Here is a 24286-nt window from a genome sequence, read left to right as displayed (position 1 = left end):
AAAGCTGTTCTTTTTTAAGATTTTATTCATTTATTTGAGAGAGAGAAAGCACGAGTGGGGGAGGGTCAGAGGGAGAAGCAGACTCCTTGCTGAGCAGGAAGTCCTGATGAGGGACTGCATCCTGGGACTCCCAGATCATGACCTGAGCAGAAGGCAGACCCTTAACTGACTGAGCCACCCAGGTGCCCCCTGAAAGCTGTTCTTAATGTAATTCCATGTATGTGCTCCCCTCCAATTTTCAATTATTTACTTCAAATTCCTGAAAATGCATTGCTAACCATAATATGTACAGAGAAAGTGGCTGGGACCTTGGTAGCTGTAGTAATGATGTTCTTGCAAATATTGCAGATGGAGATAAAGTTAATTTGAAATGGAATGAGAACAGATACATATTTTCGTTTTATATTATTTATTGTGTATTAAAACCTATGTGAAGGTGCCTATTAAGTTCAAGGCAAAATCTCACAGTTTTGCTTAGCTAAGTTTGCTGAAGCCAAAGGACTTTATTGACCAATGCTAACTAGTGTGCCCTGCAGTACCCAGAGAGCAAACTAGAGCTATGATTTCTTATTCCTCAAAGTCATTGCTTTGGCGAGGGGTCATTGCATTGGCGAGGGGTACACAATGCAGGCTTTGGTGGTGATCAACTGGAAGTCTGTTCCAGATCACAGGAGTCTATAGTGGGCTAGTACAATATTTCCTTGGGCAATGCAAGAGAGGCAGTTCTCACCAGCCTACTCTAAGGTCTGATTTCTCCTTCCCTTCTAAGACTGGACTACTCTAGAAGTGGAAGGGGGTTGACAGTGAATAGGCTAATGGTAAAGAGCAGTTTGTGAACATTCCAAAGTACTACAAAATTCCAAATAAAAATTGTAGCTATGAGGGTTAGACTCACTAGCCTACGAGCTCTGCTTGAGTGAGGCTCATGTCTCACTTGTGTGTGTCCAACATATGAATCTTCAGAGGTTTTTTTTTTTTATGAAATGTCACTGTGGGAACACTTCAGTTGTTGAAATAAGTACACTTTTAAAAACACTTCCTTGGGAAACGTATGACCTGTGGTGTAATATTAAGGAATACCAAGTGCCAAGCACTGAAGTTAAGCATTTTACCTTACTACTGAGTGAAGTAAATTTTACAAACTAAGGCTTTGAGGTTAAAGAATACAACTAAATGGGACAGCTAATATGTGACAGGGTGTAAAACTTGAACCCAGGTCTGCCTGACTCTTAATCACAAGACAAAAGGTCTCGCATGAATTCAGCAAAACCTGGTCGGCCGCTGTCCTTCAACGCACAGCTCCAGGCAGTTTCCACCCGGAATTTAGGGCCTGGTTTAGCAAGAAGAGCCCGTATGTCCACCCACCTCACCCTCCACAGGAAAAGGTAAAACGTGGCCATTGCGCATGCTCACACCGCCCTGCCTCGCATTCCCTTCCCTGCCCCTGGAAGTCTCCGCAGCAACTGTCCTGGAGGACTTGAGATAGGCTCCCGCCCACTGTGAAGTCAAATGGGCGGAAGCCGTTCATGTCTGCGACGTGGACGCCCTTCTCTTCCCCACCCTTTCCATCTTGGAAGCAAACACGACGCGTTCCCGTTTCTCGGGAATTCAAGCTGGAGTTTGCCCGTTGTCAATATGGCCACTGACGGGCCGGTCCCAAGCAGAGGCTTTTCATAGGCCAAGGTCTCATCCTAGCCCCGCCCATTTCATCCCTCCCAGGCTGCGTCCGCCTAAGTCTTCGCTACGCATGCGCAGCGGGGGCGGGCCGGGAGGTGGGCCGGTCCGATTCTTCCGTGTGCCACCGCCGCCGCCGCCGCCGCCTTGGCTTCACTGTTCTTGCCACTGCGGGGCTGCATTGCCGGCGTTAGCCGCGCGAGGGGAAAGGAGGGGACCGACGGAGCGTGCGTGCGCGGGGGTCCCCGCAGTCCCAGCAGTTCCTCTCGCGCGGCGTGGGCGGCGGGGGTCAGTAGCAGTCGGGGGAGGCCCTAGACGGCGCCATGTCGGCGGGCGGCCCGTGCCCGGCAGGAGCCGGAGGGGGCCCAGGGGGCGCCTCCTGCGCCGTAGGGGTCTCCCCCGGCGGGGTATCCATGTTCCGATGGCTGGAGGTGCTAGAGAAGGAGTTCGACAAGGCCTTCGTGGATGTGGATCTGCTCCTGGGTGAGATCGATCCGGACCAGGCGGACATCACTTATGAGGGGAGACAGAAGATGACCAGCTTGAGTTCCTGCTTTGCGCAGCTTTGCCATAAAGCCCAGACTGTGTCCCAAATCAACCACAAGCTAGAGGTGAGCTGTCGGCCCTTGGAGGAGGTGGCATTCAACCCCAGTCATCAGAGCCCATTTAACGCACCGGTGAAAAGACCCTAGAAAACTACCCACTGGGGCACTAGGGCTTCAAAGGTGACAGGGGAGTGCGTGTGTATATATGTGTAAAGGAAAGGAGTGAGGTGAGGTTGTAGAAAAAGGGGTGTAGATCGACCTGTGGGTGTCCTGGGGTCCTGTCACCCACCTTCCTAGTATCTCTATGAGGAAGAAACAGGAACTGATTACAGCAGCCTACTGTGCATCTAACATTAACAAACCAAAGACTTGAGCTCAAAGATTCTCTATCCTAAGAATATCTTAGCCCACCTTGCAACATTCGAGGTCGTATATGGATTTTCACATTGATAAACTAGGTTTGTGTATCACCAGACTGATAGAGTGTTGATTGTTTTTAACTATTTCAGATCAGCGTCTGTTGTTGCACACAGACATACTTTTCCTTGCATGCATGAACAATTTAGGGGAATTCTATCAGAGCTCTTAGGAAAATTTAGTGGAATAAAACAGGATAGTATCAGTGTTCTTCTCAGTTTACAGTTGGTCTTTAAGTTACAGGCAGATACCACCAGAATACTCTATACAATTTTTCACATGACTTGTAACATTGAGGTTTTGTTTGTTCTTCACCCTATTTCCCAAAGTCTGGATTTATTTGTGAGAGTGTGTGAAGAATGGTCATTTGCTTTAATCTCTAATCTTGGGTGTGGGTGTGGGTGGAGTGGTGGTGGTGGTTCCAAAAAAGAAAAAAAAAACCACCTACCACATTGTGCAGGAAGTTAAATTAACGCATTATTACAGTATTTAGAAACATGGGAGATTAATATTACTACATGAAGAGCGTTTGCTAACTAGATAATTTAAGAGAATGAATCTTTCATCTTAAAGTAGATAAAAATAGGATAATCAGTAATGTGCAAAGCTCTTTGAACATTAGGTTTCCTAAGAAATCATCATTGCTATCGGTTATAATGATTGAGAGTACCCAGTGGGTTGAAATCAATAATAATATCAGATACATATCCTCTCTGTGATTAGTGGTTAGCACTCTTTCTCTTCCCTGTCAGTTAGCCATGAAAAAGGTGGTGTAATTCATCTGTGATTAGCATAGATGCAAATCAGAGATTTTGTTGAAAGAACTGTTCATTTCTTCCATCCTTTTTGAAAAGGTTGGAATGGAAGTGCTGATAGGAAGCTAATCACTTCTTGTTCTAGGTGTATGAAAATGTTTCTTGATTTCTTGATTAGTAGTTATTTCTAGAAGATAGTTTATTTTTCAGGTGGTGAAAATGCATTTAATGGTTTTTAGAAATAGTACTTCAGCTTTAAATAACAGAGCAAAAGTAGCTTTTGCCACATGAGAACTTTCATATCATTTACAACTGCAAGTATCTACTGAGGATAAACAGCTTTTTAAAAATGAAACACTATCTACCTGATTTTTTTAAGTGACCAAAGGATACTTTCAACAGTGATATTTTGATGTCAGATATAATATCTAATTTTGGAGAAAGGATTATTCTGTGAGTAGGAGGTAGTGCTCTGTCTTTTTCATCTTTATTTTAGATGAGTATTCAGAGCTGTAATAAATTATGTATTTTCTTTTTCTCAGAAATTGTAATTACACATTCTGACTCCACATCCTGGCTTAAGAGGTGGAGTTATTTCTCAAAATAAGAAATGCTGGCCTGTCGTGATGTGAGCATGTTTTTCAACATGCTCAAAACCCTTGACTTAGAAGATCTTAGAAGATGGGGAGGGGACATTTTGTTTTTGTGTTTTTTCACGTACATTTGACTTATCTGTTTTGGGGTTAATCTTTCTGCATTTAGCAGGTGTTACTGTCTTCGTGGAATTGGTTATGTACTGCTGAGGAGAGAGGGTCCTTATCTGTAGTGCCTTTCAAGGTAGATCTGCTGTTGGATTATTTGCAGAATTTCCGAGGTTGCTTCATATACTGTTATCAGTCCCTGAGATCTTGAAATCTTGGAAAAGATTTCCATACTTTCTAGCCCTGTTTTATTTCTTAGTAAGTGGATTGAATTAGTTCTATTGTTTTAAGGATATGGACATTAAGATATAACATTTGAGGCCATTTGTGGTTTGATATAACAGGTGTGCACTGAATTTCAGTGGTTTTAGAGATTAATACCTTAAACCATATTACCATAATAAAATATTTTTATAATCAAAACACAGATATCTCCAGTATGGCTAACTCATATTTAAATTGGCCTTGAGTATCTTTGCAGATTGCTCCTTCTTCTGCCCAGTTATTGGTAACACCAATGTTTAATATTAACATGGCAGTTAGGAGAACAATTTTAGCTGCAAAAAAATCATAGGTTACATTTTAAAATAAAATATAAATGACATCTATGTGACTCCTGCTTGCCATAAGTTATATTTGGGGAGAGGGCTATTTATAAGGGGAAGGGGAGGGCAAAGAATATCAGAATATATTGAGGTAGTGCCATTTCAAATTACTCACATCTCTCTTACTTACCCTACCCACCTGCTTGAGAATCCCTGCTATGGTAAGCTACTTGGTGACAGCTGCGCTGGAGTCACAGGTACTGATTGGGACAGTAGTAAGAGTAGTAGTAGTGATAGTAGCATTAGTGTGTTGGAGTAGAACAAAGATTGAGAACCAGTGCTTTAGAAAAACCCATCTCTCTACCTGGAAATGCAGTTTTCTACCTCTATACCCCTTCTTTAAAATAACAGCAAAACAATACGTCTGTCACATCCCCCTTTCTGTCAGCAATTGCTGAATCAGTATATCTTTTTAAAGCAATTTACTGTTCACAGCCATGGAGAAACTTTTAACTTTGGTCTAGAGACATGTTTATAATGAACTAATGACGTACTGTTCTTTTACTGCTTTAAAGCTGTCCTGTTTTTAAACAAGCAGTGAGGCCATTTTGTAGCATTGAACTTAAAGGTTAGTATTGATTCAGTATGTATTTATTGAGCACTAATTATGGTGCCAGATGCTGTATTGGATATTTGGGATACAATGGAGAGCAAAAATGGACACAGTCATTTCTCTTACAAAGCTTGGATTCTATTGGATAGTTAATTGGAATAATTATCACATAAGTGTGAAATTCCAACTTTGATGAGTATTATGAAAGGTACCTAGAATAATGAGAGCCTGTTCTGGGGGATCAGGAAGGCTCCTTTTGGAAGTGACTATTGAGTTAAGACATAAAGGATAAGTAGGAATTAATTAGGCCACAAGAAATAGGAATATCATTCAATATTCCAGTAGAGAGAACAGAAAGTGGAACGCACCTGTGACGGGCAAGTGCATAATGCACTCGAAGAACTGAAAGAAAGTTGGTATGTGTTACAAGAGCAAAGGGCCAAAGAAATGAGATGCAAGGTAAGTTTGAACAGGTGGGTAGGGACCATATCTACTTGATTTTATTGGCCATGCAGTAGATTTGGGGGGCTGTATCATAGCAGTGGGAAATGTTTTAAACTAGATGGTAACCTCAGGTATGAGATTAGATTAGCTCACTCAAGCTAGGTTAAGGAGAGAGTTTGTGATAGTGAACAGAATGAATGCAGGAAATCATTTAGGAGGTTCTTATTCTGATCCATATGAGAGGATAGTGAGGGTAGGATAGTGCAGGGTAGGAAGGATAGTGCAGGGTAGGATAGTGAGATGGAGGTAAGTGTTCAGAACAGGAGAGACTTGAGAGGTGAAAATAAACAGTCTAGAAATGTACTGGAATGGAGGGATGAGGGAATTTAGGATGACTCCAAATGTCAGTTGGCTGGATAAATAGATAGATGTGAGTTATTATTAACAATAACTGTATTGCTAACCTTATTGATCAATTACTAATGGCCAGACTCTGTGTTTTGCATATATTGATTCATCTAATTCTCATGATAGTTCTGTGTGATAGGTTTAGTATTATTATTATTTCCATTTTACTCAGGATTAAGTAAGGGGCCCAAGGCTCCAGAGCTAGAGAAACCAGTTTCTCCAAAACACACATTTATGCCTGGTGGGAGGTAGCAGGAGGTGGAAAGAAAAGCAGGCAGAAAGAGTAAATGTGGGTGGATAGGTAGCGGGAAGGAAGAGTATGGGGTTCCAGGGAGGTATTGTTATAAAAATTAAACATGTTTATAAGCCAATGAGATGCATCTAGTGGAGAGGAAAGCTGAATATTCTAGCGAAAGAGAGGGATAATTAGTATGCGTAAGGTTTCTGAACGAAGAGGAGATCCAAGATACATGTAGAGAGAATGGCCTTATGTTGAAAGGATAGCTTTTGTACTTTGAGGCAGAGGGAGACAGTGTTGAGGGAGGGGAAAACAGAGCAGAAGGTGGGAGGTTGAGAGAGTTTTTGTCTGATGGTTTCTTTATTCTCTGTAAAATTGGAGCCTGCGACAACTGCTGAAAGTGGGTGAGAGTAATAAGAGCTTGGAGAGAGTAAAAAGTTTTGAAATAGGGAAGAGTGGGAGAGCCAGCTGGCCAGAGAAATAGAAGGACTGCCAGGCACCGTTGGGGACTTACTTGGAGCTAGTTATCATAAATTCATGGTACAATGAGTCTGCCCTGTTGTGTGACTTTCTCCGGCAATGCTTACATGATTAGTAACAGGCACGGTGATGACAGTAATAATCCAGTGCTATAGCAGGGGGTTTGCTATGTAGGCAAGAGTGTTATTGAAATGAAAATGGTAATGGGGATAAAGAAAAGGAGATAATCTTCCATTAAAGAAGTAGAAACAGGATTTGATAATTATGTACGTGCAGAGGGTGAGGAGAAGAGGTTGGATGCCACCACAATTCTGTTTGACAGATGGATTAGTTGATAGCTGTTTAATAGTCTCCCCCAAAATTCATGTCTACCCAGAACCTCAGAATGTGATCTTATTTGGAAATAGAGTCTTTGCAGATGTATTTAGTGTAAGGGTAGAGATAAGATCATAGCAGCTTAGACTGGGCCCTAAATCCAATGAGATTGTCCTGATAAGAGACACTGAGGACACACAGAGACACTGAGAAGAATGCTGTCTGCTGAAAGAATCTGAGATTGGGATGACATGTCGGCAAGCTGAGAAATGCCAAGGATTGAGGTCGACCACCAAACACTGGGAGACAGACATGGAACAGTTTCTTCTTCGGGGTATCCAGAAGGAACCGATCCTTGATTTTGAGCTCCTGGCATCCTGAATTGTGAGAGAATAAATTTTTGTTCTTTTAAGCCACCAACTTTGTGGTGATTTGGTATGATGGCCCTAGGAGACTTAGACCATTTACAGAAGTAAGGAATCCAGGAGAAGGAACAGGTCTGGCAGGAAAGATAATGAGTTGAGTTTAGGAGATTGTGCATAGTTAAGGTCCTTATCCTTTCTTGCATATTCCTAACATAGTCTCCTGGTTGCCTCTTACCCACTCCAAACCATCCTTTCATTGTCAACGTCATTCTAAAATGTTTCATTTGAACAGTTCATATTAAAAAAGGGGGCAACTCTGATTCTGGTCGCTCTTCTTTTTATACTTCCCTTTTACTCATTGGCTAACATTCAGACTCTAGCATGGTCATCAGTGCCCACCTAGTGCATCTGTCCTCACCCCTTGTCACCCCTTCGTGGCTGCTTTTGCCTCTTAGTAAAACTGGTTTGTGTGCAGTTGTCTAAACAGGCCTTGCTCTTGCATGGCGTTGCTACTTTAACATAGGCTTTTGTGTATAATGCCTTCTCTGCCCCATTGTCTACAGTGTCACACACCCACTTGTCTTTCAAGATGCCACTTACATCACCATCTCTGAAGGCTGTCCTCACCCCATTTATCTCTGCTCTCTATAGGCAGAGGCTGTCAACACCTTTAACTCACTTGGACTGTTAAATTGGTTACGTTATACTACCATTAATGGTTGCCACAGCTCTTTACCTCTAGAAGGTAAGATCTTTGAGGGTCAGGACAATGGCTTATATGAAATAATCTTAATATCAAATGCTTCGCGAAAGCTGACTTTGGGTGGGAACATTTTCTCTTCGTGAACCCACTTTGGTTTCTTTCTCTCTTTTTTTTTTTTTTTTAAGATTTTATTTATTTATTTGACAGAGACACAGTGAGAGAGGGAACACAAGCAAGGGGAGAGGGAGAAGCAGGCTTCCCGCGGAGCAGGGAGCCTGATGCGGGGCTGGATCCCAGGACCCTGGGATCATGACCTGAGCCAAAGGCAGACGCTTAATGACTGAGCCACCCAGGCGCCCCCCATTTTGGTTTCTAAGAATTGGTTGGTGGTTTTTTCCCTGTAGCGCTTTCAAAACCTTAATGAGTAGTGAGTAATTCCTTTGAGTATTGATATCCGGTTGATTTACATGTGGATTTCAGAATTGGTGTTTCGCTTGCCCTTTTTTAAAATTGGAAATTTGAAACTCACACATTAAATACCAACCTTTCTGACCTATATACATCCCTATCTCACTTGAGAGGGGTTTTCATTTCTCAGACCTTTCCGTACACAGTATATTAGCTGATCTCCATTCAGTACTCGGGTGAATTTCTCCTCTCCGACTGACCCTTTTACGTCTTTTTTTTTTTTTTTTTTTTTAATTTAAATTCCAGTTAGTCAACATACAATGTAATATTCGTTTCAGGTGTACAATATAGTGATTCAGCACTTGCATACATCACCCAGACTTTCACTTCCTTTTTTTTCCCACTTTTTAAAAAAAATTTTATTTTATTGTGTTATGTTAGTCACCATACAATACATCATTAGTTTTTGATGTAGTGATCCACCACGATTCATTGTTTTCATATAACACTCAGTGCTCCATGCAGTACGTGCCCTCCTTAATACCCATCACTGGGCTAATCCATCCCCCCCACCCCCCTCCCATCTAGAACCTTCAGTTTGTTTCTCAGAGTCCATAGCCTGTCATGGTTCATCTCTTCCTCCTATTACCCCCCTTTCATTTTTCCCTCCCTTCTCCTAATGTCCTCCATGCTATTCCTTATGTTCCATAAATAAGTGAAACCATATGATAATTGACTTTCTCTGATTGACTTATTTCATTTAGCATAATCTCCTCCAGTCCCATCCATGTTGGTGTAAAAGTTGGGTATTCATCCTTTCTGATGGCTGAGTAATATTCCATTGTATATATGGACCACATCTTCTTTATCCATTTATCTGTTGAAGGGCATCTCAGCTCTTTCCACAGTTTAGCTGTTGTGGACATTGCTGCTATTGGCCCTTCTTTTCACTACATCAGTGTCTTTGGGGTAAATACCCAGTAGTGCAATTGCTGGGTCATAGGGTAGCTCTATTTTTAATTTTTTGAGGCACCTCCACACTGTTTTCCAAAGTGGCCATACCAACTTGCATTCCCACCAACAGTGTAAGAGGGTTCCCCTTTCTCCACAACCTCTCCAACATTTGTTGTTTCTTGCCTTGTCAATTTTTGCTATTCTAACTGGTGTAAGGTGGTATCTCAATTCTTTAACACCATACACAAAGATAAACTCAAAATGGATGAAGACCTCAATGTGAGACAGGAATCCATCAAAGTCCTAGAGGAGAACATAGGCAGCAACCTCTTTGACATCAGCCACAGCAACTTCTTTCAAGATACATTTCCAAAGGCTAGTGAAACAAAAGCAAAAATGAACTTTTGGGACTTCATCAAGATAAAAAGCTTCTGCACAGCAAAGGAAACAGTCAACAAAACAAAGAGGCAACCCACAGAATGGGAGAAGATATTTGCAAATGACACTACAGATAAAGGGCTGGTATCCAAGATCTATAAAGAACTTCTCAAACTCAACACCCAAAAAACAAAAAGTCAAGTCAGAAAATGGGCAGAAGACATGAACAGACACTTCTCTGAAGAAGACATACAAATGGCTAACAGACACATGAAAAAATGTTCATCATCATTAGCCGTCAGGGAAATTCAAATCCACTTCTTTTTGAATTGGTACATCACACATGCCTCTATAATAGTGTTTATGACACTCTCCATCATAATTAGAAATATCATTTTATCTCTTTACCAGACAGTGAAATTCTGAAGGGCAGAATCCGTGTCTCATTCATCTTTTTGTCTCCAGATCCTGGCATACAGCATGTACTCAATAGCTGTTTATCTGAGTGAAGAAATTATTTGAAACACTTTAGTGTTCTGCCGTGAATCCTCCCAAGATTACCAATACTCATTCTGTAATACAGGTTTCATGAGAGCTGGGCTGGTGTCTGTCTGATTATATCCATGATGTCTAACACAGTGTCCACCACACTGTTGAATGACTTAATCTGCAGGTTCATTTATTCCCCTGGTATGTAATTCACAAGGATATGGTTTGTGAGTTAGGATTTCATGGTATTCCACCTTAAGAAAAATTTGGAACTGTGACTAAAATAACATTAAACATCACTGTATGAGAATATTGTGTATGGATTTAGTGCGCTTGTGATGTTTCTAAAATATTGGGTGAGTTGATTCTCCTCACCCTACCTCCAGTTTGACCATAGAGCAACTGAGTTCTTTAACATTACAGTGGAAACAAGAAATATGTTATTTGGGACTTCATTTTGTGGTTAACATTAGTAATTTAACTGTCAAAAATACATCACGGATTTATCTACTTGCTTCTATTTCAAATCTCTCCCCCCCCATCTTAGTTCATTCACTTTGTCTCCTATATTACACACAGCTGCCTTTTTTAATTAAATTTTTTTTTTAAGATTTTATTTATTTATTTGAGACAGAGAGAATGAGAGACAGAGAGCATGAGAGGGAGGAGGGTCAGAGGGAGAAGCAGACTCCCTGCCGAGCAGGGAGCCCGATGCGGGACTCGATCCCGGGACTCCGGGATCATGACCTGAGCCGAAGGCAGTCGCTTAACCAACTGAGCCACCCAGGCGCCCATAATATAAGTATCATTTTGAATGAGAAAATAACTTTTTAAAAAAAGTAGCATTGTTTTACATTTAAAAATGATTGTTAAATATCTGGCTTACTAGAAGATAGCTGGATTCTTGTATCTGCTTCTGCATTCAAACAATTGTGACTCAAGGTTTGGGTTATAGCCTAGGAAGAAAGTTTGACCTCACAGAAATAAGTAGTTGGATAAGGGAGAAGTATTTAATAACCTTTTCAGATAGTTGTGGATATTTTTCTTTGATATTAAAAGGTAATTTCTTGGGGTTCCTGGCTGGCTCAGTTGGTTAAGAGTTGGTTAACTCTTTGATTTTGGCTCAGGTCTTGATCTTAGGGTCCTGAGATCCAGTGATGAGTTGGGCTCTGCGCTCAGTGGGGAGTCTGAGATTCTCTCCCTCTGCACCTCCTGCTCATGCATACTCTCTCACAAAATAAATAAAATTTTTTTTTTTTTAAAAGGTAATTTCTTAAAGGTTATTTACAGTATGGAGTCTAAAGCTCTTATCAGTGAAGTTTTCATCCGCTGTTACAATAAAATAATGTGTAGTCATTGAAAGAATCCTTTACTGAGTCATGATGTTGACATTATGGATTGGTCATTTTGAAAATACTGGTTTGCTGAGTTATGCAGATTTTCTAAATGTGGGCACATCTCATTATACAATATTTTAAAAATCCCATTTGGGGGCGCCTGGGTGGCTCAGTCAGTTAGGCGTCTGCCTTCGGCTCACGTCATGAACCCAGGGTTGTGGGGTCGAGCCCCACATTGGGCTCTCTGCTTAGCAGGGAGCCTGCTTCTCCCTCTCCCTGCTGCTCCCCCTGCTTGTACTCTCTCTCTGTGTCAAATAAATAAATAAAATCTTTTAAAAAAATTAAAATAAAAATCACATTTGTTACTATTACCAGTCTCATTAGAAGAATCTTTAAATGTTTAGAAGCTGTTAAGATCATGGTGATGGATTCAATTTTTCCAAAATTCTAATTTTCATTTGAAAACACAAATTTTTATCATTGGCAATAAATGCTGCCAGTTGTTTGCCTTGAAGCAACAGATTGACTTAATTATTCTCAAGATTATGTCTACCAAATACATTAACCTTAATAACTGTATTTGCTCTTCGTTCAAGTAAAAATGATGTTCCATGAAAAGAAATGTTTGGTTTTGCAACTCCAGCAATTGCATAAGTGCTTTTTCTTGGGACCGTATGGTTTGATATGCAGCATATACGCTTTATGCACACTTCCCATTTCATCACACAGAATATTAAAAAGTCGTACTCGAGCGTCTGCCTTCGGCTCAGGTCATGATCCCGGAGTCCTGGGATCGAGCCCCGCATCGGGCTCCCTGCTCGGCAGGAAGCCTGCTTCTCCCTCTCCCAGTCCCCCTGCTTGTGTTCCCTCTCACGCTGTGTCTCTCTCTGTCAAATAAATAAATAAAATCTTTAAAAAAAAAAAAAAAAGTCGTACTCAAGGCTTGAGATTTTAAGAATTAATAATTTTTACTGCTGCATCATGGGCATTCTTAAATGAACTTTTATTTTTTTTAAACAGCAAGCACATAGTGGTGAAGAGTACACTGCATTGACTTGTACTAAAATGCTATTATCATTTACTCATCATTGCTTTTGCACCTGTAGTACAAATGTCAGCATGGTGAAAAAAGCAACTGTTTTATTATTACTAAAATAGTTTTGACCTTGTGGATGCCCTGGAAAGGTCCCACAGACCTGTGAGAACTGCTGCTCTGATAGTAATGGGAAGAAGAACCATACTCTCCCACCCCACTGATTCCCTTCTTCTTGTTTCTTTCGTACAGCGTATGCTTTGTAATTATATATTATATTACTAGCTTTTAATGACCTTGGACAAGTTACCTAACCTCTCTGCATTCCAGTTTCCTTCTCTGTACAAAAAATTGTGTCTCTCGAGGCTTAGCATGAGGATTAAGACAATTATTCAAAACAGCGCCTGGCACATGTGCCGTTCATTTTCTTTACGTGCTGCCTCCCACACAAGGCCACCATAAGCTTTGCAGGGCAGGACCCACATATGTGTCATCTACCAGTGTATCCCCAGAATCCAGCCAAGTGCTTGGCATATGGTTGGGGGTTGATAAATACTTTCTGAATGAATGTATCTTAAAAATAAAAATAAGTTTGCTTGTCTTAAGCTGCAGAGCAGTTTGGGGAGAAATGATGACAGATGAAGTTAGTGGTCCTTATGCTTGGATCGAGAGGAAATTGGAGTGAATAGGTGTTTTCTCACATAACTTTTGTAAGCCAAATGAACGGACTGTTTCAGCAGCCAACTTGTAAAGAGGAATATTATTTCCTATCTCAAGGGGCAGCAGAGGTTTTTATATTTGACCTGTGGATATATTTTCTGTTTGGTCAGAGTCTTTGTTTTCAAATAGGACTTCTTGGCTTTCTGTAAACTTGGGTACTCGGAGCAATGCTGACCACTTCAGGCCTATGGGAAAAGAGAAGATAGAGGCGTGTGTTAACTCAAATTAGCTCTAAGAGTTTGTTCTGCTATGTGGAAAGAGTAGAAGAAAAACCAGGGAATGGATCAAAATACTTTTGTTAGTTACATTATCCCCTTGACTTTTGTCACAGGAGAAAAGGCCACGTGAAGAATATGGTTCTGTTCTGCTTCTGCTGTCGTTCAGGATCCTTTATACAACAATTTCTGTGATGCTTTCTTTTAAAAGTTTAGTTCCAGGAAAGAAAGAGTCTCACCAGATAAAATGGCATTGCTTCTTTTAATGAGACGAGGAGAATTATATAATATAAAGGTTCTCCTGGTTATAGGAAACTAGTATTAAATTTAATACACAATACACAGTATTAGGATGATATTTTTATAGTGCTATCTTGCCATCTCTATATGTTTATTTTTTACGTTTATATCTTATGAACTTTAAAGCCTTTTGGGAAGTAGGTGGGTGTAGATGATTAATTTTAGATATTGGTATTAAATGATATAATTGCTAGAGATTTAAATTCTAATCTATTTCCATCCTAAACTGCATTTTCAAACATAAAAAAAAAATACATTTAAAAAGCATACTTGTTTCCTTTTAGTGATTACCTTTTGTACACTTTATTTATTTTTATTTTTATTTTTTTAAAGATTTTATTTATTTACTTGAGAGAGAGAATGAGAGAGAGAGAGCACATGAGAGGGGGGAGGGTCAGAGGGAGAAGCAGACTCCCTGCTGAGCAGGGAGCCTGATGCGGGACTCGATCCCGGGACTCCAGGATTATGACCTGAGCCGAAGGCAGTCGCTTAACCAACTGAGCCACCCAGGCGCCCTATTTATTTTTTATTAACATATAATGTATTATTTGTTTCAAGGGTGCAGGTCAGTGATTCATCAGTCTTACACAATTCACAGTGCTCACCATAGCACATACCCTCCCCAATGTCTATCACCCAGCCACCCCATTCCTCCCACCCACCTCCACTCCAGCAACCTTAGTTTGTTTCCTGAGATTAAGAGTCTCTTATGGTTTGTCTCACTCTCTGGTTTCATCTTGTTTCATTTTTCCCTCCCTTCCCTTATGTACACATACTTAAAAACAGAAGGTGCAGAAACATTTATAGGTAAATGTGAGATTATATTTACTTCTTTATCAGCAGCTTTCTGTGCTGTTGTTCATTACAGTTAAACTGCTATTTGGAGTCAGCTATTTTCTTTGTAATTCTTAAACAGCTTGGGGAACGTGTGCTTTTGTGTGCATGCATGTCTGTGCCTGCTTTTGTGTGCATACACATGAGTCCCTGTGTGTGTGGGGGGGTGGGAGTTGCTGGCTAGATGAGGAATGTTCTGAGTTTCTTGCTTAAAGCCCTGTTTTTTTGAGATTTGGGGATGTGATCTCATCTGGAGCTCATGGGCTGCTTCAGCACCATTTCTCTTACTGCCAGGATTACACAGAATGTCAGAAGGTCTGTGTTTTAATGCCATTTGTAATTTGGGACAACTCACCTAATCTTTTTGGGCCTCAGTTTCTTCATGTGCAAAATAAAGATATTTTACCAGATTTGTTTAGGTACTTAGGTTGGGCCCTCTAAAATGTGTTACCAAAAGAGCTGAATGACACGCTGAAACTAATGACTGATCTAGATCCAAGTTCCCTGCCATACAATATGATGTTTGCTAGTTTCTTGTCTTAGTTTGATCCTCTCCTGAACTAGAGGTTTTTGAGGGGTGCTTAAGGCAAACTAATTGGCATTTTTATCCACGAGACTCTTAAATAAAAACTAGCTAATGTTTAGAAAGAAAAAAATACAACTGTTGTGTATTTTTAGAAGATAACATGGACAGACGATTAAGGTCTAGACAAAGTGGAAAAATAGGAAACTCAAAATAAAAAATTCCTTTGATTTTGGTGTCACACAGTGGAATCCAGTAGTGACGGATTATTTTAGAAAGGAATTATCTTGTTGGAAAAGTTTGGATGTTTGAAAGAGTGTGAGATGAAAAATAGAAAAGTAACAGCTCCATTAAATACAAATAAGTGGTGATGATAACGTTCTAATGTTAGATAGACTGCTTCTCTGTCTTTTTCTTTTTTGGGAATACTTCATTCCTACTTTGCGAAATACGCCTCGATTTTCATCTGTCTCCACACTCCATTCCAGCTGGACCACTTGCTGAGAATTATTACTTTAGAAAATCTCACCATTGATTTAATGGCTTGGGTGTAGTGAAGGCCATGGTCCTAAGTAAGGCCCAGAGACCTCCTGGAATAAGATCATTTTATCCTTACTGTCTAGGGAAAGAGTGTCTTGATGGTTAGCTCTATTTTCTTTTTTCTTTTTTTTTTTAAGTATGTTAATCTAAATCTTTTTTCTTTTTTTAAATTTTATTATGTTATGTTAGTCACCATACAATACATCATTGGTTTTTGATGTGGTGATCCACGATCCATTGTTTTCGTATAACACCCAGTGCTCCATGCAGTACGTGCCCTCCTTAATACCCATTACCGGGCTAACCAGTATTTTATTTTTTCTATAAATGAATCTTCAAGATCAAATGTAGGAAAGTGAAACGATTGTTTCCCAAATTAAGACTGTATTTAACATAGTTTTTAACTGTTTTCGATTTTACTTTTTTTTTTTTTAAAGATTTTATTTATTTATTCATAAGAGACAGAGAGAGAGAGGCAGAGGGAGAAGCAGGCTCCCCGCCGAGCAGGGAGCCCGATGCGGGACTCAATCTCAGGACCCTGGGATCATGACCTGAGCCAAAGGCAGACGCCCAACCATCTGAGCCACCCAGGGGCCCTCAATTTTGCTTTTTAAAGCATTTTTGGGATCTCGCTTGAAAATTTTAAGTAAGAGTTGAAGGTTGAAATTAGCTGTTTCCTTTAAACTTTCACTCTTTACTAGTTCTAGTGTTCCCAAAGTAAGACAGTCAGGTGAAAAATACTCAGGCTTTTTTATGGTCAGGCTGATTTTGAGTCTGTTACTTATTAACTATGTGATTTGGGGCAAATCATTTAAACTCTGACTTCCCGTTTCCTTAACTATTAAGAAAGAAGTTGGAGAGTAGGAATTACAGATAATGTATGGTGTGTATATGCCTGCCATATGGTATATAGATGCTTGCTTTGTGGTAGCTGTGAATATTGTTAGTAAGTGAAACATATGTATTGTAACTATAGAAACACATTTTTTTCTCCTTATGGCCAGCTGCTTGATAACACTTCCATTGCCTTGCCCTGCGAGTAATTGGGTTCAAAGTGCTGTTTTGCTGCTGAGCAGTTGGGTAGCCCTGGATATAAAAACAATTTTGATTGGCCTTGGTTTCATTATGTAAATACTAATTGTCATCATTATTGTCTTTATGTTCTCTAAGATCTCTTTAAATTCTAAAATTTGGTGATATTAGGAAGGTAACCATTAAATAAAATATGGAAATTTCTAATCTTGACATAAAACTTATCAATGACTGTTTTCTTAGCAGCTAAAATGCTTACATCATGGACAAGAAATGAGTTATTTAATATTACTAAATTTAGAGTGAATTTGAAATACTTGTTTGAAAAATAAAATTGGGCTTTGAATTTTATTTTACTTTATTTTTCTGGGTAGATATAGTGTACTTTATTGATATACATGACAAAGTGGGGCTCCCTAAGCCCCGCTCCTTCTTCAGAAGGTCTAGGATGGAACTTGTTAAGGTCAAGAGATTCTCATTGTACTAGGGGATGATTTGGAGCAAGGACTCTTCCAGCAGCTGAGGGCTTCTGTGTCTTCCTCTGGTGCTCTCACTGGGGCTGGTGGTCCTGGGGGCTCTTACTTCTTAGAGGCCATGTGGACCATAAGATTACCACCTGGCTGCTATAGCCAAATTCATTGTCATACCAGGAAATGAGCTTGAACGCAGTGGTCATTGAGGGCAATGCCAGTCCCCGCACTGAAGGTGAAAGAGTGGGTGCCATTGTTAAAGTTGCAGGAGACAACCTGGTCCTCAGTGGAGCCCAGGATACCCTTGAGGGGGTCCTCCAATGCCTGCTTCACCATCTTCTTGATATCATCATATTGGGCAGCTTTCTTTAGGCAGCAGGTCAGATCGATGACTGACACATTAGGGGTGAGGACATGGAAAGCCAAACCAGTGAGTTTCCCATTCAGCTCCTGGATAACCTTGCCTCCATCCTTGGCTGTAGAAGCAGGGATGATGTTCTGGGCAGCCCCTCAGCCATCACGCCGCAGCTTCTCAGAGGGGCCATCCACGGTCTTCTTGGTGGTATTGATGGCATGGACTGTGTCATTAGTCTTTTCCTGTTGCCCAAGTTGTCATGAATGATCTTGGATGGGGGCCAAGCAGTTGGTGGTACAGGAGGCATTGCTGACAGTCTTGAGGGAGTTGTCATACTTCTCATGGTTCATGCCCATCACAAACATGGGCCATCATCAACGGGGGCAGAGGTAATGACCCTCTTGGCCCCACCCTTCAAGTGAGCCCCAGCCTTCTCCGTGGTAGTAAAGACACCAGTGGATTCCACAACATACTCAGCATCAGCATCACCCTATTTGATGCTGGAGGGATTTCCCACCTGGAAGATGGAGATGGGCTTTCCATTGATGACAAGTTTTCTGTTCTCAGCCCTTGACCATGCCATTGAATTTGCCATGGTTGAAGTCATACTGGAACATATAGAGCATATAGTTGAGGTTAGTGAAGGGGTTGTTGATGGCAACAATGTCAGCTTTGCCAGAGTTAAGAGCAGTCCTGGTAACCAGGTGCCCAAGATGGCCAAATCCAAATCACGCCGGCACTGCACAAGAAGATGCAACTGTCTGTTGAACGAGGAGGAGCAGAGAGCCTGGGCTTCGAATTTTAACATCTGCATCTTCTCTTTGTAAAGGACTTTTACTTATTTTTTAAGTTGGTCAACTTCTTGAGAAATTATTCGACTTAAGAATCCATGTTTGTAATAGGCCACATTGAAAAGACCTGTGTACTACCCTGTTTTCCTTGCCCTTTTAAAATTATAATCATTTCTGACTTAAATATTTGTCTGCCAAATTAATTAATGAACACCACTTACGCCTCTTCTTTCTTAACTCTAGGAGTTTTACTCCGTTATTAATAACTCATGAGATTTTTGGTTTGGGACCACCAGACACTATATGCCTATTGAAACACATAGTATACCCCTTGTCACAAAGATTTAATTAAGTAAATCTAATTAAACCTTTTTTTTTTTAATTTTTAAGTTCTCTCTACACCTAGCATGGGGCTCAAACTCACACAACCACAGGATCAAGAGTCACGTGCTCTACTGAGTGAGCCAGCCAGGCACCCCTAGTTAAACCTTTAGATCTAATTTCCAGTTATAGATCTACATAGAGGAATATATTCCAGATCTGCGGAGAGGAATGTATTAGACAACACTATAAAGAAATAGTAAGACAAATGCAGAATGAAAGTCACTGTAATGAAAGAAGAGGTAAGAGTTGTGATAGATTAAATGGCTTATTTTAAACTATTTCTGGGTGTAGGTTCACTTTAGTATAAGCTTCATACTGCTCAAAAAGAATGTATAGTATTCAAATATTTGTTTTCCTTTTGTGATTACTTTGTTTCAAAGACTATAAAAACCTATAGGGTTTTGAGTTTTTGGTGTTTTTTTTTGACTTCCCAGACAAAGCTTATTTTTAAAGATTTGTGAGAGAGAGAGCATGAGGTGGGGGGAAGAGGGAAAAGAAGAAGCAGACTCCCCGCTGAGCAGGGAGCCCAATGTGGGGCTTGATCCCAGGACCTGAGATCATGACCTGAGCCGAAGGCAGATGTTTAACCGACTAAGCCACCCAGGCACCCCAAGACTTATTTGTACTTTAAAGGAGCAATCTTCAAGTTGTATTGAACATTGTCTAGTAAAAGGTGATTTTAAATGTTTATAGTTTTTTTGGTAGGCATATTTTTTGTTAAATGGAAGAAAATCTATAACACATTTATCATACATGTAAGTTTTTTTTTTTCTTTTCTAAGTTTTTCAGTTAGGAGTATTTGTGAAAGATACTGTGTGAAAACTGTTACATACCGTTTTAGAAGGCAACGGAAATGAAGTCCTACTTTAATATCTTGCATATGTTTATTATATTTAAAGAACAGAGTCGACTACTAGCATAATTATTTCTTTTAGCATCTAAATCTTTTTTTTTAAAAACTGAAGTATAGTTGACACAATGTTACATTAGTTTCAGGTGTACAGCATAATGATTCAACAACTCAATATGCTCTGCTCTGCTCAGCATAAGTGTAGCAATCCTCTTTCACCATATAGTGCTACTATCATACCATTGACTATATTCCCTATGCTGTACCTTTCATCCTGTGACTTACTCATTCTATAAGTGAAGGCCTGTACCTTTCATTCTCCTTCACCCTTTTTTGCCCATTCCCCTACTCATAATTGTATGTGTGTGTGTGTGTGTGTGTTTGGAGGGAGGGGGAGAGAGAGTGTGCTTGCAAGAATAAGAAAAAAATAGATAATCCTGTAGAAAAATAGGCAAGAGACTTGATAGGCACTTCACAAAACAGAATATCCAGATGGCCAATAAACATGAAAAGGGTGATTAACCTTATTAGTAAAGAAGAATTAGTAAATAAGATTACTGAATAATTAGTAATTACTAATTAGTTACTAAGATTAGTAATCAAGAAGGTTTAATTAAAATCATGATGGAATTCCACTGTATTCCTACCAGAATAGCTAAAAGTAAAAAGATTGACAGTGCCAAGTGAAGGCAAGGATGTGAAGCTTGAGTTTTCATAAATGGTGGGCATGTCAGTTACACAATCACTTGGAAAACTGGCCTTATTTGCCAAGGTTTAACGTAGTCATACATTGTAAACCAGCAATTTTCCTCCTAGATACACACTCAACAGAACTGTTTTCCATATGTACCAAAAGACAGGTTCATACCAATATCAATTTAATAGTCAAAAACTGGAAAACAGCATAAATATCCATCAAAAAGAATGAAAATGATAAATTTTGGTATATTCATTTAGTGAATACTATGTAGTAGTGAAAATGAATGAGCTGTAGCTATACAAAACATGAATGAATCTCATAAACATAATCTTAAGGCAAAGGCCAGGCATGAGTGAATGCATACCATATGATTCTATTTATGTTATATTCAAAAACAGGCAAAACTAGTTGTGATGTTAGAATTCAGGGTATTACTCTAATAGTTATGTCTGTGGATAAAGTGGAGGTAATGATTGGGAAAGAGCCACAAGGAGAGTCCTCGAGTGCTAGTACTGTCCTATTTCTTTATCTAGGTGGTAGTTAAATAGGTAAGTTTATTTTCTGGAATTCATCATGTGTGTACTTCTCTGATGTAAGTTATACATGAATAAAAACATTATAAAAAGGGATGAGGAAGTTCTTCTGATACGGAGTGATGTCTAAGAAGTAACACAAGCAAGATGCAACAGTGTTTATATTATGAAACATTTTGGTTTATATTTACAGCATGCCACCTCTTTTCTTCTACCTCTGGTTGTTACCCAAGCCCCAGTCCTTGGCCATCTGTTTTCCCTCTAATTCAGTCTTAGGATATAAATTCCTATCTCTGTGTTCCTTGTGCCAACCCTAGTCCCAATTTATCACTTTTTTTTTTTTTTATTTTCAACATTCCGTGGGATAGTTCCTGTTGATTATATCATGGCTGACAAAAATCAAACATGTTTAAAACTTAATTCATCTGTCTTCCTCCCTCTTGTCTACATAAGCTACCATCCTGATCTTACTATTTCCTTCAATGGCTTCACTATTCTCTAAGCTTGAAATATTTGTCATTGTTGATCTAATTTTCCACTGGACATCCAATCTGTGTTGCCAACAATTTCCTTTCAGCATTGTGAAATGCTTTATTTCCATTTACAAAGTTACCATTATATCATCATTTGGAAAGCTACAATAGGGTATTGCTAATGTCCCTATCTTCACCTTTCCTGCAAATAACATGTCGCTAAAATGTCCATTGAAGAAAATGTTTCAAAGTTATACAGTGATGATGGTTGCATAACTCTATGAGTATACTAAAAACTGCTCAATCATACACCTTAAAAGAGTGCATTTTATGGTACAGGAATTATATCTCAATAAAGCGTCATTAAAACAAAACCAAGAACGTCATTGAGAGCATGCAGTGATTTCCAGTGGGATTAGATCTCAGTTTTGGTCTTTCATCCAGAGCTAGTCATTTATCCAATTTCACTTTCCTATCCAGTCTTGGGCATTCTGTCAATAGAGAACTTCTCTGAGTAGTCTAAACTCCTTGATAATAACATCTTCATATTCTAGTAAGTGCTTTCATGTATAAGATTAATAATCTTAGGAGAATAGTCAAAGCCATGGATATTATCCCTGTTTTAAAATTGGGGAAACCAGCGAAGACAGTGATTTATCTGGAAGTACAGGGCTAGTCTTAGAATTCATTTCAACTTAAAGATATTTATTGAACGTCTTTTATGTACTAGGTACTGATTGGTGCAGTTGGTAGAGATGCATTTCAGTCCTTTGGTCGCTGTACCCAGAGAATTTACCTAAGTTGCTTCAGGTTTCTCTCTGCTTCTGCTAGTCTTCTTTCCATCTCTGGACTGCTTTACTACTTTTTTTTTTTTTAATTAAAGATTTTATTTATTTGACAGAGAGAGACACAGCGAGAGAGGGAACACAAGCAGGGGGAGTGGGAGAGGGAGAAGCAGGCTTCCCGTGGAGCAGGAGCCTGATGCGGGGCTCAATCCCAGGACCCTGGGATCATGACCTGAGCCGAAGGCAGACGCTTAGTGACTGAGCCACCCAGGCACCCCTTCTTTACTACTTCTATTTTGTCCTTGTCATTTAACTTCAAAGCACTTCTGAACTCTCTTTCCCTCACTAACCCTCTTTAAGCCTTCCTTTGCTTTGAATTCCTTGGGATGACCAATTCTAAATATATCTGTAACTTGCCACATTTTTCTTTAGTTGGCTTGCATTTATATCACCTCAGTTGATAAGAAAGCTTTTCCAAGACATAAATAGTTATCATCTATAATTTTAAACATATTTTCCACAATTCTTTTCTCACTGAGTTGGCATAGTTCTGAGCCCCTTGATGCTTAGTACAATTATGTTGAATTAAATAGAAAAGTCAGGCCTTTTTTTAAAATTTATTTTATTATGTTATGTTAATCACCATACATTACATCATTAGTTTTTGACGTAATGTTCCATGATTCATTGTTTGCGTATAACACCCAGTGCTCCATTCAATACATGCCCTCTTTAATACCCATCACCAGGCTTGAACTTTAATCTGTTGACCACTTAGGAAGACCAGACCCACAAGAAACACATCCTGTGCACAATTGTAAAACACATTAATTGTGAAAATTAAAACTTCAGCTTGAATGGATAAGTGGTTCCGAGGAGTTGTTCTGCTATGGCAGAACTGTAGCTTACAGTTAACTCTGATATTTAGGCCCATTGTGACCTCAGTGGCTCCTACCTTAGCACCTAAAATAATTACTTGATAATGGGTTGGTTGATACGGGCTAGTATTCTCTGGGGTGGCCACTTGCCTCACCTTTGATACACCATTAATGTTAGTGGACCACTGTGGCACATGTTATCTCTAAGGATGATGAACCATCCCATATGTTTATATTTTCATAAACTTTGTAGGTAAAGGTGAAACAGTGAAAAGCCTTCTTCAAGTAAGCAAAGTAAAATGGAAATAGCATTCTGTGTTATTAGGAGATACTGTTTATGGGGGTGCCTGGCTGGCTCAGTTGGAAGGGCATGGGACTCTTGATCTCAGGATTTTGAGTATGAGCCCCACATTGGGTGTAGAGATTATAAACAAACAAACAAACAAACTTTATTTTAAAAAAAGAAGATACTCTTTCTGGTAGAGTTAGTTCTCTTGCCACTCACATAACTTACGTGTGCTATTGAATTTATGACTGTTTAGTTGGATGTCTTATAACTCAGTTCGTCTATTCATTCTGGTGTTCATCTGTTCATTTTAAAGGTAGTCTTTCTGTGTCATCTTTGAATAATTATTAGAGTCAAAATAAAGAAAATTAGCTTACTTGATGTTTTTCATTGTTGTTGTTTTATAAGGCTCAGTTGGTGGATCTGAAATCTGAACTGACAGAGACCCAGGCAGAGAAAGTTGTGTTGGAGAAAGAAGTCCATGATCAGCTTTTACAGCTGCACTCTATCCAGCTTCAGCTCCATGCTAAAACTGGTCAGAGTGTTGACTCTGGTACCATTAAGGCAAAACTGGTAAGTAGTTTAGAAGGTAACATATACTTACATGTATTTTAGAGGGTGAAGAGGACAGTTTTTAATGAGGCTTTGAATATAGAAGGTAATATGTGCTCATTGTGGGAAATTTAGAAAACGCAGAAAATGTAAAGATCTTTATGATCATCCACAGTCTCATCCCCTAGGGGTGAGAAGTGATAATACCAATAGGCAGTTGATACTTAGAATAGGATTTTTTTCCTATTCGAAAGTTTCTGTGT

The 24286-nt window shown here is 39.6% G+C and overlaps 1 protein-coding gene across 6 annotated transcripts in view; it reads left to right on the top strand.

Annotated features, from left to right (window-relative positions):
• Positions 1–1761: 1761 nt before the first annotated feature.
• GOPC (golgi associated PDZ and coiled-coil motif containing) overlaps positions 1762–24286 on the top strand; it is a 50229-nt gene continuing 27704 nt past the window's right edge. For 5 of the 6 annotated variants that reach the window (XR_010413745.1, XR_010413744.1, XM_064598042.1 and 2 more), the window contains exons 1-2: positions 1762–2285; positions 23880–24044. Coding sequence is in view for 4 of the 6 variants with exons in the window: in XM_064598042.1 (XP_064454112.1) it covers positions 1998–2285; positions 23880–24044 (453 nt within the window). In the remaining 2 variants the exon portion in view is untranslated. The remainder of the gene's footprint in view (positions 2286–23879; positions 24045–24286) is intronic. The other variant, XM_054505523.2, reaches the window with a different exon arrangement.

This window comes from Mirounga angustirostris, unplaced genomic scaffold, assembly GCF_029215605.1.
Source record: "Mirounga angustirostris isolate CCGP_5_RB_7025 unplaced genomic scaffold, mMirAng1.0.hap1 SCAF_8, whole genome shotgun sequence".
In the NCBI taxonomy this organism is placed as follows: domain Eukaryota; kingdom Metazoa; phylum Chordata; class Mammalia; order Carnivora; family Phocidae; genus Mirounga; species Mirounga angustirostris.
This window is presented reverse-complemented; position numbering and strand designations above follow the sequence as displayed.